General features: G+C 31.3%; 1 protein-coding gene across 2 annotated transcripts; it reads left to right on the forward strand.

The window, feature by feature from the left end:
* Nucleotides 1-2,533: 2,533 nt before the first annotated feature.
* LOC123693373 (arylsulfatase B-like) lies at nt 2,534-16,550 on the forward strand. 2 transcript variants are annotated; one of them, XM_045638442.1, is made up of 8 exons: nt 2,534-2,710; nt 5,854-5,956; nt 13,086-13,245; nt 13,814-14,040; nt 14,134-14,242; nt 14,471-14,623; nt 14,762-15,427; nt 16,017-16,550. In XM_045638442.1, the coding sequence occupies exons 1-8, from the start codon at nt 2,688-2,690 to the stop codon at nt 16,385-16,387; spliced, it is 1,812 nt and encodes a 603-aa protein (XP_045494398.1). In that variant the 5' UTR covers nt 2,534-2,687; the 3' UTR covers nt 16,388-16,550. The 2 variants fall into 2 exon arrangements, with proteins under 2 accessions (XP_045494398.1, XP_045494399.1); XM_045638443.1 differs by lacking the exon at nt 2,534-2,710 and having other exon boundaries at nt 5,889-5,966.
* The last annotated feature ends 2,365 nt before the right edge of the window (nt 16,551-18,915 follow it).

An 18,915-nucleotide genomic window follows, 5' to 3' on the forward strand; every position in this document is an offset into this window, starting at 1 on the left:
CTAACATGGTACTAATTGAGTTTAACAGTATTATTTTGAAAGCATTCTTATTACCTATGTATAATAATATATTATTTTATCCTATCATATTAGTTACATATGAGATAAAAAAATCATATCTTCTCTTATTATTTCTGATATTGTTGAATAATTATTGTATAAATTAAAATTATTCGTAGGTATATGTTATCAGAATTAACCATTAAATAAGTTACGCTATCTGCATTACTGGATTGATAGTGCAATTTTTTATACCTACTATAAAATCTAGACATTTTAAGATGACTTCAGCCACAGTTGACAGATATATACTACGTACATACAGTTAGGAAACTAAGCCCCTGCGATGAAATTATGACGTACTTATAGCTATAGGGCTGTTACCTATTTGATATTTAACCGACTTCAAAAATGGAGGAGGTTATCAATTCGGCCTGTATATTTCTGTTTGCTTTTTTTCACAGTTGACTTTGTGGTAATTTTGAGATTAAAACCCGTTAAAATTAAAAAATGGTGTAGCCTAAATATGAATTTACAAGAAGAAACAATCTCAATAAAATATATACCTTGTAAAAGTAAATAGGTACGTTTTTTTCAGTGCTATATTTCGAAATCTTGTCTTTTTTGGACGCCGAAGGCTATTTTAATGTAGGTACCTACCTAAATTATTTATAATGCTTGATATTTGTATGATACATATAAGTATTCAATAATTATTTTAAACCAGAATTAACAATACTTGTATGTAGGTATACCTACTAAATTATTTTTAAAACGATAAATTAAATTAAATTAAAAAACACAAAATATGCAAAAATAAATTAAAATTATTATTATACGAACATAGAACCTCCTTTTATATAACCTTTTTGTTTTAGGATGAAAAAGAAAATAGTTTGACAGGCTTAGTGCCTGACAAAGTGGTAACTGTGTGGTAAAGTCACATATCGATAAAAATACAATAATTATTATAATATCTATCTTTTTCTTCCCTAATATTTACGTAATTATGCACATAAATTTAAACAAGATTTTTTAAGGTTTCCATTTTTTAGATTTTCGTGCTCTTCTAGATTGCGTAAAAAATAGATGCGGTCTTTAAACAGACTGGACTCCTAATAGGTACTATTTGTAGCTATCATTTTGGTAGAAAATATGTCAACATAATTTAAAACTCATAGTGCCATATCTATAGAAATTAAAAAATAGTCTCTTTTTAACTTGTAGTCAGATACGATACAGATATATATTTATTGAAAGGGCTACAAACTGAAACAATCGATATTTATTTAATGTGAAATGACATCACTTTAAACTTTTTTCCATACTATATTCAAAATCTGTGGATGTGTCACCCGCTACTATCGATCCCCCTCAATACCCTCGAAAACACGCTTTATGGGGGGGGGGGGCCATTTCGAACATTTTGTATGAAGTTTCCTTACTGTATGTATCTGTATATTGTGCTTCAGCGGAGATATGGAACATCCGAATAATAATATTATGTCATTATTTACTGCTGTTCTGCTGTTAAAAGTTTTAATGCTTTCTGCGTAAACCTTGCTGACACTGAACAATTTTTATCAATGAATAACGTTACGAAAAGTGATGAAATCGTTTTCGAATTGCACTTATACCGTTAGAAAATTTAGTGTCTCTATAATATTTTTTAGATCAAGGTCCATTTCGTAGTAAGTATTCTTTGGTGAAAAGAACAATTGACTGTGCTCTGTGAGTTAATTCACCGTAATCATGAAACATTAAGCAATTTTAATACGATAATAGGAGAAAATGTTCTCAAGTAAAGCACCATAAACAACGGCACTTTTGCTGTTTGCACCAGATATTTTAAATGAATATACATTTTTTGAGGTTCTCTTCAACTTAAAACTTACTTCTAATACCTACCTACTGAAATGTTATGACGTAGGTTCCTCTGAAAGCCCTTGACCTTGACTATCAATTTGTTATGTATCTTCTCTTTTTCTCTACTTCTCTAAATATTTTATCGTGTTTCTTTTTTATATAAAATTATGATAAAAATATTAAGTAACTATGTCAATTCACTAACGATCTCTAAAATTCTTGAAAAAATTAGCTCAACAATTACTAAGCATAGATATATTTTATGATTTGCGTCATAGGGTAAAACACACAGTAAAATTATTTTGTTGCTATTCATAAAATGAATAAATTGTTAAATTTAAATTGATTTTAATAAAACTGACGATTTTAATATTTCACGAATTTGCACTAATTGGTCAATTTGAAATTTTGAAACATGTTTTGACAGAAAACAAAAACTAGCTAAAATGCTAGGCTAAGTTTAGATGCTGGATGGTTTTTCCGATACCTACAAAATTTGCAATTTCTAGTATTTGGGTGTAGGCTGTAGCTAAACGCAATGTGAGATAACACAGTAACGACTTCCCTACAGTATCTACCGAAACTAACGCGTGCAAATAAATGCCGCATAAAAAGACAAATGACTTATAAAGCGACTATTAACAATAGCGTATATCATTTTGCAATTGTAAGTTCTCCACCTTCGCTGCTTTACTTTTGTATCTTAGTGGCAGGCGCGCGAGCAGGTCCTAAAATTATCGACATTGTTACTAAATTCGCGAATCGAAAATGTGCCGCGTTTGAACTAGTGCATGTACAGATAATAGACATACATATACAAAATGATATTAAGATTTTACAACTGGTAAGTCAATAATACATTTACTTTCATTAATCAATACGGTTGCTCCTCTTATTCTTAATTTAGAACATAAACGATAAAAGGTTAAAATTTTGCAACAAAAAAAAAAAATGCTAATTTATTTTATACTCATGTGTGTTTGAGATTTTTTCATAGGTACATATTGTACCTAATCTTATATTTCCAACAAAACCAATTTAACTGAAATCAATTTTTACTTATTTATTTTAATCATATTATGTTAATATAACAATATATATAGGATCACTGTCAGCAATGTACACATTTAAAGAAAGAAGATTAAAAGTAGGTCATTTTGATTTTTATTTATAACAAACAATTAAATATTGCAAAGCAAAATTAATTGGCTGTTTCTACAAGGAGTCCTTTAATTGAAGATTATCACGAAATTTAAAGAACAATAATTTGATGTGAAACAATGAATACCTAACTTTGTTACTAATAAACTGGTGTATATAATTTAATCGACGATTTCAAAAGTTTAAAAATGTTACTCGCAATAATTATTATAATTTGTATATTACTAAGGTATACTTACTTACTTCTTAATTAATAGGTATCCTCGTAAATAAATAAAATAGAGTTTGTGAAAATGTTTAAAGGCTAGATAAGTACCTACCTTTAGTCAATAAAGTTCTAACATTGGCGAAAAGTGAAGCAGAACTTTTCAGAATATTCAGGGTTTTGGCTAGTGAAAAGTTTACATTATTCCCGTGAATATTTTCCAAGATTTTCGAATTCAAAATTCATTAGTATAAGTCTATAAGATATACCTACCACATACACAATCAGTTACAAAGACTAAATTAATAAGATAAAAAATGTGACTAAATTAACGTCACAAATCGGCCTTCCATAGCATTTTCCAGTGAATTTTCAATGGGAGCCGCCGGCCGCGACAAATTTGATTTATTGACGCGACATCCTCGTTCCGAAAATTTAATCTCCTTTCTATTGAATGTTGTGTTTATCTTCCGTTATTGGATGTCTATATTAATACGTAGGAACTCAATACTAATACGAGAAAGAGTTCTCCCACATTATGTTTTATTAGTTTAATGAGTAAAATGTCATAATATCCAAATTATTATATGCACTGTTTCTGTTTTATTGTCGCACATTGAATATTTTTTCATGAATAAGGTTCCTACTGGCTGCTATAAAAATAGCACTTTATGTTAATTACAATCTAGCCTACAACACTAATAAGTAACTTTATCTTTACCTAAATTTCTAGTTACCTACATATTGAATATTTGAAAACAAGATTATTCGACATGAGTGTCGTAAGATATTTTTATTCTTATAAACTCTGAGTTTGTATTTTATAACAAACTAGTTAAGAAAAAAAATAGTGTGAAATTTTTAATAAAACACCAACTATCAAATATTCTAAACTCTGTAGTCTGTACCTATTAAGTCTGTAGGGTTTGTAGTCATAACTCATATTCTATGTTTTTTTAAATCATTAGTTAAGGTATATTAGTACCTAGTTAGTAAGTTCTTATTATTTTATTATTATCATTCCATTTTACATAACTATTAACCTGTAATTAAAACTTATGTGAAATACTTAACGTTCCTTAAATTTTATTAAAATATAGAGTCTAAACTTATATTATGTATAACTAAGTTTGTATATGCTTCGCCGTTAGGGATCATTTCAAATTCTGTATGTTAGATAAAGTACACTTACCGCGTCATACTTGATGTTAAGATATATATTTGAATGTTATGTCTATATGTCTATATGTTTATAGATAGGGAGGCGAAGAGGGGAATTTTCTGTAATACTCGAGCGTGGCAGTTTAAGATATGAGAGATACCTTAGACCTAATAGAACAACCTTGTTAACTATTTAGCTCTATATGTAGTGACGCGCGCCTAGGATAGACGTTCAGATTAGTAAAAAAAAATCGATAGTCTGAAATACTCGAGCGCGTCAGATTAAGATATTGGGGGTTGATTTTAGTGTTTTAAGACTAAATTTAACTAATCTGACCATAAGTCCTTGACGCCGCCGAGTTATAGGGTCGCGAACTTGTAAAAAAAAAACGTTAATCCGGCATTCTCGAGCGCGATTGTTTTTATTTTTATTTTGAAGAATATAATCTAAAACTTACTAAAAATACAAAATCTGCCGGTTTCCGCATGACCGGAAGTCTGCAGGAGCCATTTCATCTTCCGAAAAACGCGTTGCAGCATATAAGTCGCGAACTTTACTTTTTCCAAAAAAAAAGTTTAAATAAACAAAAAAGGTAATTTTATTTTACAAAAAAAGGTCTCTTTTCATTTTTGTCCAAAGTTAAAACTTTTTTTACTTGAAGCATCGTAAAAAGTCAAACTCCCGGTTTTTTGTGTATATCTCGAAAACTGAGGGAGTTAAGAAAAATTGATATGAAATAACGATGATTAAAAAAAAGAAACCCACAAACCTTTTTCGGTCAGATTAAGAGAACCCACCAACATTTTTGTCAGATTAAGAAAATATGCTTTCAGGATACCGAGATAAACCTCCCCTATGAAAATCTGACGCGCTCGAGTATTTCAAAAGGACTCTTTTTTTCTGCATTTTCAAAAATTCATAATAACTTATCGTCATGTCGTAATCGTCAGTTTTTTTAAGGGGAGCTTCCTTGGGGCCTACTTAACACCCCTTCCGAAAATCTGACGCGCTCGAGTAAATTTTTTTTTTGTGCATTTTTGACGAATTTTTATGCCTAGCCCCACCACGCAAACCGGCAGATTAGTATACCGTTGTTATCAGAGGGACTTGGGGCATACGTAGTATGAATATCTGACGCGCTCGAGAATGCCCAAGTAACTGTTTTTTTTTACATTTTTGAAAATCCGTACACGCCAAACCCACCGCTAAAATGGTTTTTACCATAGAAGCTTTTCTTTTCGAAATTATTTTCTCTTTCGATTTTGATAAGTCTCGACGACGCCGTTGAATTACGTCATTTAGCTACCTCGCCTCCCTATCTATTATTATATCTTAAATGCAATATACTCTACTCTATCTACTAATCACGAAATATATTGATCAATTGAACCATTGTTTATCGTTTTTTTTTTATTATGTTAATTTTTGTTTCTTAATGTTTATTTCTTATTAATTCTAGGCAAAAATGGTGGTTACTCCTGGGATTATTTTCGGTATCAGCCAGCGATTACAATCAACCATTCGAACAACCCAACATACTCTTTGTAATGGTTGATGATATGGTGAGTTTAGGTATATAACATTACCTATGTTTTTTACTTGTTCGATATTAACGTACCTGTAATGCGAAACCCCTCCCGCCGCCTCCTTGGTACAGTGATTGTCGCGTGAGCGTAGAACCGAGGGGTCCTGGGTTCGATTCCCGGTGGAGACGAAGAAAAAAAAATGTCTCGGTCTGGTAGGACACAGAAGGCTGATCACCTACTTGTCCCTAAAGAAAATCGATCAGTGAAACAGATGTATGCATAATGCATCTGCCCCTTACCCCACTACGGGGACAAGGGACTTCAGAGAGAATGCGAAAATAAATCTATTTGTTAATTGTTTGTTATTGTCTTCATACCTATTTTCTATGATCTGTCTATCAGTTTCAAGTAATTACACCCAAGGCAGAAGGAGAAATAAACTACCTAGTGATTTACCTTTAAAATTGATTAACTTTTTTATCAATTTTATCCATCAGGTTCTTATAGAACCGATTTTAGCAATGTATTGTAATAACTGATGTGATTGAAATCGGTAGAATAATTGAAGCGAATTTTGATTAAGAAAATCTTTATTACCTATTATTCAATTATATGTTTTTTATGAATCTAGATCCGTTACTAAATTAAATATGTGTGCACAGATTAGAGAATATGATGCGTGTAACGGTTTTTTATTTATAATCTATGTACGTATAGAAGTAGATAATAGAATTAAAGTAGTGCGAATTAAATAAGAGTAATTAGTATTATAATTATTGTACTTACCTATTTAATTATGTATTTTTATTGTTTTTAAAGGTAACTGAACTTATTACAGTAAGGTGTTTCTTCGTTCTTAGTCAAAGTAACATTATTGCATATTATAACTTTTTGTTTATGCTAGACCATTTTCTTTTCTTGTTTTTCTTTTTTCTAAGCAATTGTGTTTTCCTTTAGCCAATAAATAGACTGACGCCATAAAATGTTCACTAAAACGCTTGTCATTTAGCAATTATGCGAAGAGGTGGATAAATTTTAATTCACTGAAGGCAAACATTATTATAGTTTATCTTTATGATCATGTAAATTTACACGGAGAAGTTTTTTTTACCTACTTATATATTATGATTGTATGAATAATAGTAACTACTAATAGTACTAATGTAAATTATACCTAACTAGGTACGAAGACATTGTACAATTATTGTAGGTAGATACATATTTGTACGAAAGATAGCTACTTACTTATAATGTAGGTTGGAACATAGGAACTTGGAGTAAAGAACTCTGTATTGTAAACAATTTTCACTTCCATCACGTGTAGTGTTCCCAATTTTTAAAATAACATTTATTATTCACTGAGGTTTCAGTGGTGCTGTTTTAACTCTTAGTTTAAAGTGGTCGCGACGGATATCCTAGCATAGCAGTGCCAAAACAAGAAGTCCATGACCCACCATTTTGTATTTTTGGGGTTCCGTACCGAAAGGGTAAAACGAGACCCTAATACTGAGAAATCGCTGTCGGTCTGTCTCCAGGCTGTATTTAATAAACCGTGATAGACTGATAGCTAGAAAGCTGAAATTTTCACAAATGATGTAGGTATTTCCGTTGCCGCTATAACAACAAATACTATAAATTTGAAAATAATAATATTAAGAGAGAGTCACCATAGTACATACCCTTCGTGCGCGTGCCCGACTCGCAATTGGCCGGTTTTCATTTTATTTAAAGCACCGAGATATTATAACCATAATCATAGTTGTGAAAATTTTAATTGGAATAGTTTCAAAGTCAACAAAAATTATAAAAATAACCAGTAAAGGAATAAAAATTAGCATGTTCCGCTACGTTACACAGGGGCAGGCAGATTTTTTGCAACAAAAACTTCCATCATATCACTAGTAGGTAAATACATACAATTACCATAGGTACATAAAATTACCAAGTCTCTATAATTAATTTACCCAGGATAATATTGTAATAGCAATGTCATTATCTTTGTCAAGAGTACTGTTGATTACGCGTTGATTACCTGCTAGCATGTACACGCATTGCTCTGTAGGTCATTAGGTAATCTAGTTACCTTCTCACTAAATCCTAAACAAATCAAAGTAATTCCATTACTTAGACTATGTAAACAATAGGTACATCTTATATTAAATGACTGGAAAAACAATTGATGCAGAAACACGCCTGGGGCCGAATAAGTAGGTTCCATAAATATTTTTCAAGTTCTACACTTTTAATTGACTGTAAGGACATTTTTTTCGTAGGTACCTATTTGTTCATGAATTTAAATAGAGCAATTAACAATTAATAATAATCCTACCTATACTTAAGAATAAAAAAATATTTTAATGAAATACGTAACTAACTAGATTGATTATGATCAATTTAATGATCTTACATTTCATTATAGATTTAGTGAATGATTGTGTCGTTTCAAGCTTTACATTTTGAATGTGATAGGTAATATACTCGGCATTTAAAAGCGATTAATCGCTTTTAAATGCCGATATAAAAAAAATAGTATAGCTAAGCCACAGAATAAATTGACTTCGATATTATTCTTTGATAGTGTCTCAATATATATTACCTGCAAGTTTATCTTGATTACGTATTGCAATATTTCATTATTTTATGAGATACCTACTAGCTTACCGCCCGCGGCTTCGCCCGCTTTGTATAAAACCTAATAAATTATATACTAAAACCTTCCTCTTGAATCACTCTATCTATTAAAAAAAATGTGTGAACGTACTAGTGTATACACGTAAGAAGTAAAACTTCTTAGAAATATATAAATACGTCGAACCACGCGTGGTAGGGATAAGAAAAAGATGGCGCGTAACGGAAAAATGTCACGCGTAACGAAAAAATGTTACACAAAATTTTTTTCCAACCCCGATAAAGAAGTTTCACTTCAAAAACCGCATAAAAATCCGTTGCGTAGTTTTGAAAGGGACATAGGGACAGAGAAAGCGACTTTGTTTTATACCTGGTATGTAGTGATTGGCTCTGAGTTATAATTATTTTAATGCAAAATATCGCTAATAGAGCATTTAGCGAAACAAATTAGCTTTCAAAAGGCAAATTGAATGCAAAATTGTTTTTCAATAAAAATATCTACAACTGAATTAAATTTCACTTTAGTTTTATTTAAGTTGGAAATTGCTAGCTAACAAAGTTGTTACTCCTAGAATTACAATTTCCTTTAAAAATAATTAGTTTTGTATAGAGACAATATGTTTTCAGACAATAATTGTTTATTTGTGTCAAAAGAATGTTCATAGATATACCTATACCTATATATACCTATACCTATCGTATGTAGCGGCAGCAATTTATTTTAAAATTCGTAAGTATAAAGTCGTTTTCACATAGGTACTTAGATAATTTTCTATGGGATAATAACAAAGCTGCTACTGTTAAAACCTTTTGTTAATATATTTAGTTCATTAGATACTATTTATCTATTCAAATACGTCACAGGGGAAATTACTATGGTCATAATATATTATGTAAGTATCTTGAATCTTCCTCATATTCTATCCCACAGTACCTTAACCTCTCTATTAGGTAGGACCTTACCTATAAAATATTTAGTAACATTCTCATGCAAAGATAACTCTGTTCAGAAGTGTATGTAATCGAGTCCATTGTCATTAAAAATCCACGACCTACGCAATAGATTTACATATTCAACTACATGCATACTATTTAGTTACTTCATAGGAGAGTAATTACATCTGTGATCGGTATAATAAATACATTTCTGATAGTAATTTGACTAAGGGCTGATTTTTCAATCCTTGGTTAAAAATTACCTACCCGTCCAATAAAGTACTACACGATGATATTAAAATGTCACCTGTAAACTGACAAATACAGGTAAATAGAATACATTTTTCAAATGGTAGTAATACGTTATTCAACGAATAAGTTTTAACCAAGGATTGAAAAATCAGCCCTAAATATCATCTTCGTTATAGCTGTAAGTGTAATCCAAGTCCTTCTAATAAAAAAAAATAACTAAATATGTAGATATATTACCTATATTTTATGTTCTACTTTTGAGGTCAATTAAGGCGTTTATTTTTTCTGTGAAACCATAGTTTGCGAATGTTGGTTGGTAGTGTACTTGTATGTAAAAACGGTAGGTGAAAGACCGTGAAAGACCGTGAACAATGTTTGTAATATTACATTCACAGATTACAATATTGGTGCAACTATCTCGAAGCAATTTTATGTTCCCGCGTTCATAACAATGCTTTGTTGCAAGACTTAATAAAATTGTTATTTGATTAATTTCAGTGTGATAAAATAGTACCTTCTATTACCAATTGTACCTAATAAAGTAATTTTACGAAAATGTTGTGTCTATATTTTAATTATTTATTTAATTGCTAAATTAAGACAGTTTTCCATCAAAATAATCGCTATATTATGTATAATATATTAATTTATTCATTGCAAAAATGGCAGAGTATATTATATGATAAAAATACAGTTACATGTACATTTAAATTCAAAACACCTGTTTAAGCTAATAAAAAATAAAACTGGTTCGCCATTTTCCTTATTTACAATTAAATTTTTAATTATTCTTTTGTATAGAGGTGTAGTTTACATCACTACATAGTATAAAACAAAGTCGTTTTCTCTGTCCCTATGCCCCTATGTATTCTTAAATCTATAAAACCACGCAACGGAATTTGATGTATTTTTTATAGATAGAGTGATTCAATAGGATGATTTTAGTATATAATTTATTCGGTTTTAGACGAATCGAGTGAAGCCGTGGGCGGAAAGCTAGTAACTAATAAACGCTAAATTAAATGCTTCCGAAAGTTATCGTATTATTTGTTCATAATAAATGTGTACATTTTAATTCAGAGGATTACTTTCTAGATAACCCGATAGCATGACCGCTATAGCCTCATTGTAGTTTATAGTTTCACACAATTCGCAACCAGACACCATGGTGAAGACCACGTGTAGTAAAGTCTTAGTCTTTTAAAATAATTCTTATTTCGTAGCGGGTCTGTGGAACTATATACTCAGACTTTATATTAGTTTTAATGTTAATAATGAATGTATGGAATATAAAAAATTACAATTATTAAAATTTTCCCTCGTACGTCCAAGAGAAATGTAAAGATATATTCACATATGAACTCATTTACTTTTTTCTCATTTACCTACTCTAAGCACATCTTTATATATCTAATAAATAACTTCAGCTTTGTCAAGGTTGACACGGTATAAAATATAGCCTATGTAAATCCTGAATAGTGTAGCTTTCTGTTGGTAAAATTATTTTTATGACCATGATGTCATAGAATAAAATGTGACAGTGCTATAGTAGAGGTCGGTCTATAGCGCCATCACTTGAAGACATCATGGTAACCCATGGTAGAACTTTCAAAGTTACCCCGTGCAATCATACAAAGATATATACTATAGCTCATCTATCTATAAAGATATGGGCGTCATCTAGTTTCCAAATATTCATTAGTATATAACATATAGGTACCTATACAAGATACAAGTTAAAATGCGAGACGCAAAACAAGACGAATTACTTAAACAAACAACGGTCCTTTACTTTATTGCTTTAATAAGAAAAGTAGTCTATTTACTAAGCTTTGTCTCTCGAAAAAAAATACAACGCGAATGAAAAACACTGTTCTATTTAGGATGTCATCAATTTCAGGCTAAATACCTACTCACATTCAAAGTATTTCCAATTTTTCATTTACGAAAGTTAAATTATATGCAAATCGTTGGTACTTAACCACTAATGTTGTTAAGTAAATTTTGTTTGACAGTCTAGTAAAACAAATAAGGTATGTTGTACGATTGACGATTGTTATCATCCGAAATAATATATTAAAGAAGATCGGTTTTACAGAGCAATTCGGATATTTGCCATCTCTCTAATTTATTTTTAGTATTTCCATATTATGATCTCTATGTAGAGATAACATAATTATTATGTATGTTATTATCGGACTTTCATAATAAGGACAATGTAGAATCTTATGTTTGTACATGTAAGAAAATTTTAGAAAAACTAATGGGCAATGGCTATAACTTTTCAGCCTAATTTCAAATTCAATTTAATTGCACATTCGGGACTGTGAGTTTTAGAATTGCAGCGATCAGAACCTGTTCTTTTTTGACACATAATATTTATTAGTTAATTAGTGTCCAATAAAGCATTTACATTATTTCGCTGAATGTGGAACATGCGTCCCCAAGAGTTTCCTGCTATAATAAATAAGCTAAATTCATAAGCTTGCCAAGTGTTTGTATCTAGTAAGTGTGTAAGCGTGTAACAAATCAAATCATTTGTCACGTCATGTCGTCGAACTTTGTAGGAACTGCTTGATTTAGAACGGTATTTTTGTTTCATGATGATAACTTGCAGATATATTGACAAATTATAATTGTTTACGCAACCAAGGCCTTGACCGATGCGCCATAATTTCTGTAATCATTATTTATATGATTGTTGTATCAAAATCTATCTGTATTATACCAATAAAAATGTAAAAGGTCAAATTCTGCACTCATATAATTAGAATAATTTTCTAGATTTTTCCTTATAATATATAGAATCCAAATCTACACCTGATTTACGTTTCTGTCTGTCCATACATATCATGCAATTTTGTAGTCAAACATGTTTTGCAGTAAATAATAAATTGAACCGGATCACACCTGCACCGGTAAGGTACCATACTCCACATAGAATCGGCATGACATGCTATGTCACGTATATGTGAGTTTCGTTCGGTGAGTGGGGCAGCCGGAGGTCCGTATGTTTTTCGTTATCCATCCAGTCTTTTCCTTTATTTCTATCATTAATCCTTTCTTTATCCCATACCTATAAAAATCGGCAATCGGCAGTGGCAAGTAGTCTTTCGCCAGGTATCAGGCGCCCCACCAGATCCTTTTGCCGACTGTCACATTAAAAAAATCATGACTATATGACATGATGATGAATATTAGTATCAGGACAAAACTGCCGAACGTATTCATCTGAAGCTTAGATTCTTTTGGATAATACACACCCTTGGGGAGAGTTATAAGTAAAAATTTGTACATTGTTGTAACACAATAATGCTTAGTCCGCTGAGTTGTTGTATTATATTTTCAGGGTTGGAATGACGTATCATACCATGGCTCCGACCAGATTTCAACGCCTAATTTGGATGCTCTAGCGACTAGTGGTGTTATTTTCAAACAGTATTATAGTGAAGCCATTTGCACGCCCGCCAGAACAGCACTTCTCACTGGGAAATATCCAATGCGACTTGGTACGAGCTTTTTATCTCTTAGTTTTATTGGAAAATGCATGATTTTATGAATATTCTAGAAAGGAATGAGGTATGCGTACTTTTTTTATAAGACCAGACTCAGTAAGGGTTACTATTTACCTTACCTATCGAAATTGCTAATTAGTTCTTAGTTTACCCCGAACCGTAGTACAAATTTTTAAGCGAAGAAACGGTTAGAGTCAACAGAATAAAAAGAATAGGAATAGTATGGCTGAATAGGAATTTTGCTATAAAATTTTTGTGAGGCGCTATATTTTCATATATAATGCTATGACGTGTAGGTATAATATCAGGTGCATAATAAAATTTAATAAAGAAATATTCGCAAGCGTTTTGACCAGGGTATTAATAAAAAAAAAAATTTGCATATGAAAATTATATTTCTCTCGAGCTCTGAACGCGCATTGATATTTATAGTGCAACATATTTTCCCACACGATAAATCAGATTGTATTTAAAATTTTCAGTTCTGTCCGTAAGCTATTTGATTTTAATTAGTCTCTGAGGAATATCAGACGAGAAATAACTTTGTAAGCACATATTTCAGGTATGCAAGGTATGCCTTTGTATAACTCCGAAGATCGCGGTATTCCGTTAACTGAAAGATTGTTGCCGGCTCGTTTGAAAGAGCGAGGTTATAAGACGCATTTAGTGGGAAAATGGCACGTTGGAATGTCTAAGAAAGAGTATTTGCCGACAAGTCGGGGTTATCACAGCCACTACGGTATACGAGGTGGTTTTGTTGACTATTATACGTATAATAAAATAGAGACGGTATGTATTTGAATTTGGTTTGAAGGTAATATTTGCGCTATAACCGTCTGTGATTTTAATAGAATATTAAAAGAAGTTTTGTTTATTTTGTAGTGGCCCGATGGAAGACTGTTGTACGGATTGGATTTCTTTGACAACGATATACCCCAAACCACAGAGGAGCGCTATGTGGTAGATGCTCTGACAGATAGAGCAATTGAAAGTAACCCATTACAACTTAACCCATTTACATTTTTATGAAGTATTAAGTTTTACACATTAATATGTCACTCTTATTTTACGCCCGTGAAAAAATTTATTTCATTAATGTAATGAGACATTATGGTGTGCGAAAATAAAAGTCGTTCTAACTGAGATAGGGCATTTTTTCATGATAAGGTATTTCTTTACAAATTATTTTGTCTGTGTAAAATGTTACTTTCCATTACAGTTATTCACAATCATAATACTTCATGCCCACTCTTTCTGCATTATACTTCGTGTGCACCGCACGCTGGCAACGCAGGGGGGGCGCTACAACCCCCTCTTAACTCGTATTTGGGAAACCGTCACATCGCTAATTCAGATAGACGACTTTATGCAGGTGCGTATAACATACAGAATCCTACATTGCCAGCTGCTTTTATTTAATACAAACATTTCAAGTGTACACAATTACATTTTGAAAGCTTTTAGCATGGAATGTAGAATGTAAATATAATATATGGAACATAATTTTCAGAAGTTGTCACGCATTTAGACTACAGCGTTGGAAGATTGGTACGGGCATTGTCAGACAAAGGAATTCTCCATAATACTATTATTGTGTTTATATCTGATAATGGTGCTCCGACTGTGGGCCAGTTCAGTAATTGGGGAATAAATTTACCCTTCAGAGGACGAAAGCAAACTCCGTGGGAGGGAGGTGTTCGAGTACCTGCTTTTATTTGGCATGCATCTTTGAAACCCAAAGTTTACGATGGCTTAATGCATATCACTGATTGGATGCCCACATTGTTAGCCGCATCTGGTGGAGAAATAGACGAAAAAATTGATGGTGTAAATCAATGGCCAGCAATACTGCAAGGACAGAAATCTCCAAGGAAAGAAGTTTTTATTGCTGTTGAAGATAGAAATACCATTTACGCGGCATTCAGGGCTGGTGACTATAAAATAATTATTGGAAATGTGACTGGATTGGGCAATGGATATTATGGAGCCGAGTATTTAGCTAATAAAGCAGCACCACCTGATTACTTTTCTTCTCTCGTTACGTCAGATGTAGCGAAGGTTTTAGAAACATTGGGAATTAATTACGATTATGGAGAAGTAATGTCAACAAGACGGGCGGCAATGGTTAAACAAATAGATCAAGTCAGGGACCAAGAACCTTGTTTACCGTCACCAAGTGAGTTTCCCATAAGTATTTCTGTATTTATATTATTTTTTATAATTTATGGCGCATAAATTAGTAATGAATAGTGTTAGAATGTCTCACAAGTAAAGACACTGTACAAAATCGTACAATTTTTTTTTTATGTTCTGTAATAACACAATGTTAAGAAAATGCAAAACTAGTTAATCACATAATCTTTTATCATGATCTATTTTTTATTGTGTTTAGATATTGTGAGATTAAAAATATTATCTGCAGATATAATGTTCTGTGATCCAGATTTCCTGAATAGATATTTACTATTGTCTGCCATTGTCCCAGACATGTCTAAATTTTGGTTTTGACAAAAGAAGTGATAATAAAATGAATCACTTAACACACTTACCATTTTAAAAATAAAATATCAATTTTAGTTCACTTGAAACTACTATTTACTTGAAATTTTCATACAAACAATGCTCATAAACTTGTATAAAGTTATTTGATGCTAATTAAATAAAACGCCTTATATGATTCATTTCACATTTTTTATAAAAAATACTACCTAATTACTCACTATACGAAAATAAAGTAAAAACATCTTTAATCCATTCCATTTCAGCTCGCGGTTGTTTATACAACGTCCAGAAAGATCCCTCTGAGAGTCACAATCTCTGGTCTCGAGGGCAAAAAATTACAGCCTTGTTAACTATAAGGTTACGAGCTCTATGGTCAGATTTGCTCAGGCGTGGTGCTCCTAAATTGGATGACGAAGCCGACCCTGCTAATTACAATTATATATGGTTACCATGGATAGACAGTAATACAAGTACAAATGAACTTAGTAATTATAGCGGGAGTGTAAGAAACGCAAATTTACTTACGTACAGCAGTAACCTTTACAATTATACTTTAGCAAGTAATATTACTGGTTGCGAGAGTACTCATGGTTTTCGCAACTTCATATGCCTCTTAAGGAGTGTGTTCAAATGAAAGTACAATTATTAAGACTTGTATAGTATAATATAATATGTTCACTAAGTTAAATTGTGAACGTTCGGCATTTAAGTATTTTTATTTTATATTAGTACCTTAAAAATGACAACATTTTGTGATTTTTGTTTGTGTGTGTTTTTTAATAAAGTTGACATTTTTATATGGGCTTTTATTTTCAAGTTTCAATATCCTTACAGGCTGCAGGCATAAGGTAAACTGCAGTATTAATACATATAAAAGGACTTTAATGATTTTCTTTCCATGCTATACTACATTTTAATCATTGTTGTATTAAACTAGGAATCTTGTTTCTGAAGTTTACTAAGAAAATTCATGTTTAATCAAATTAAATGGATGGCCAGCTTTATTGAATCTGAGGGCCTGTAAAAATGGTGATCAATTGACAAACGAAAACGTTCAAGGAAAATTATTAAAATCAATCTGCCTGAAAATATTAAAATCAATCTCAACTAGCTGTGCCCTACGGATAAAACCGCAGGGCACAGCTAGTTGAGTGATAAACGTTAACTATTATCTAATCCGAGAGGTTGGTTACACGTAGAAATAGCAGACGAGCTCGCATAAGTAGTTTTAGTTCCCTGTTGTGAACTTATATTCTATGAACTTGATCCTGGTTGTGTTGATTAGAGGATCCAAACGTCTGTAACATTATTTGTCTATCTACGAATATTTGGCCTCTGCTTATTTAATTGAACAATATTTTACCGTAATAAGAGTTTAGTGAGTACAGGTTTAGTTTTTCTTCCTTGCTTTGAGTTTGTACATACCTATGTTTACCTTTAAAGTTTAAACTGTTAATATACATACGTATTATAATAAATACAAATTTTTCGAGTACGGAAACAAATAAACAGAAAAAAAGATAATCAGAAATAAACATATCTCGTACCAACTTGACCGATATCAAGTGTATTATGTACAAGGGGATAAATAAGAAATAAATAAGATGGATACCAATAAAATACACGTTAAGAGTGGTGATTTCTTAGTTCTTACTGCCTGTAACAAATAATTTTATATCAATCAGGATTATTTCATATTTGTTTGTTTCATTCATTTGTATAAAGTTTATTAACACGATTTTAGTGAAAAATGAAATTTTAATTTTCGTTTCATTTACATATCAACCACGTTTTCTTACGTAAGGGAATAGGTATGTTAATAAATAATTAAATAGTTCTGATTTTATATAAGACTCATGTAGAATTGTAGAGTTCTGCTCTACTAAGCAGATCGTTTTTATTTGTGTCTTTTGAGCTACGTTTTTCTGAATAGTTTGTTTAATAATAAAGATTGATTAGATAAAGTTGACTTTCACTCATTGCTTCTGCAGCAAAATCTGCGTATTGTACCTACTTAATAATTGATAATAAATATATAAACTTACGTAATTCAATTTTACTGACTTTACCGTAGTAAAGTTGTAGGTAAACTGAAGGAACTTCTGATAAAAAGCAAACAACTATAAACCAAAGCATACCTAGGAGTAATGCAGGCAACTTCAACAAATTAAAAATTATTTATGCAACGTTAACTACAAATATAAATTAAAAATAAGTATTCATAAATCTAATTAAGTGCTCGTTCCTTGCCGATACTTAAATGGGACGTCTGCCAACATCCATAAAAGAAAAATGGATAATAAAAACTATACTTCGACTATGAGTAGGTATAATGTCCTCTAGGTACCTAGGTAATTAGAAGATACATAACTATTAACTTATTAAAAAATTTACAGGAAATCGAGTCGTACGTATTTTATCTTCAACTGTTTTTTTTTCTCTAAAATTCTTCAGAGCAGCGTGCTATTTGACAAGTAGGTAGTAGAAAACTACTACCTACTTGTTAAAGACTTGTTAAAACTACTACTACTACTAAAAAGTAGTAGTAGTAGTAGTTTTAACAAGTCCTTGCAATTGTCGACATACATGACATACATTGCTGATCTAATAAACATTTATGTAAATAGGTCATAACACATTCATAGTTCTTGCAGAATGTAGGTCAGTTGTACATTATGAATCAAATTTGAAGAATAACTGTTAGTTTGAACGATGCTGCAGAGTATAGACTATTATAATAATTGGTATTTGACATAAAATTGTTCTAAAAATATATTATATGAGCCGTCGCATCAGATAAATGAGTGAGTAATGTTTTATTTATGAGTTATAGTAGGAATAAATTATTTGAAAAACCTATTTATTTAACTCTATAATGGTCTAAAAGTGATGATCTACCTATAAGGTATAAGAAAAAGGTTTGAAATAAATAGAAATGTAGGACCAGAATTTTATTAATGCAACACTTAAATTTATCCCAAATTATGCGAATCATAAGGAAAACTGGTCAACATACCTACTCAAAACCAAGTCAAAATCTATTTAATCTTATTAAGAAGTTAAGAACATATTTTATAAATTAACACTGGGTATTTGAAGTTCATCACTCAATATTTTTCTTGTAGTAGTGATAAAAAAATACCGGGTAAGTGCGAGTCGGAC

Source organism: Colias croceus, chromosome 7, assembly GCF_905220415.1.
Source record: "Colias croceus chromosome 7, ilColCroc2.1".
NCBI classification, from domain to species: domain Eukaryota; kingdom Metazoa; phylum Arthropoda; class Insecta; order Lepidoptera; family Pieridae; genus Colias; species Colias croceus.

Bases quoted from the DNA above. Each gene is read 5' to 3' on its own strand.
- LOC123693373 (XM_045638442.1), top strand. From the start codon at position 2,688: ATGATATTAAGATTTTACAACTG. The intron at 5,957-13,085 runs GTGAGTTTAGGT...TTATATTTTCAG, and splicing joins TTGTAATGGTTGATGATATG to GGTTGGAATGACGTATCATA. The intron at 13,246-13,813 runs GTACGAGCTTTT...CACATATTTCAG, and splicing joins GAAATATCCAATGCGACTTG to GTATGCAAGGTATGCCTTTG.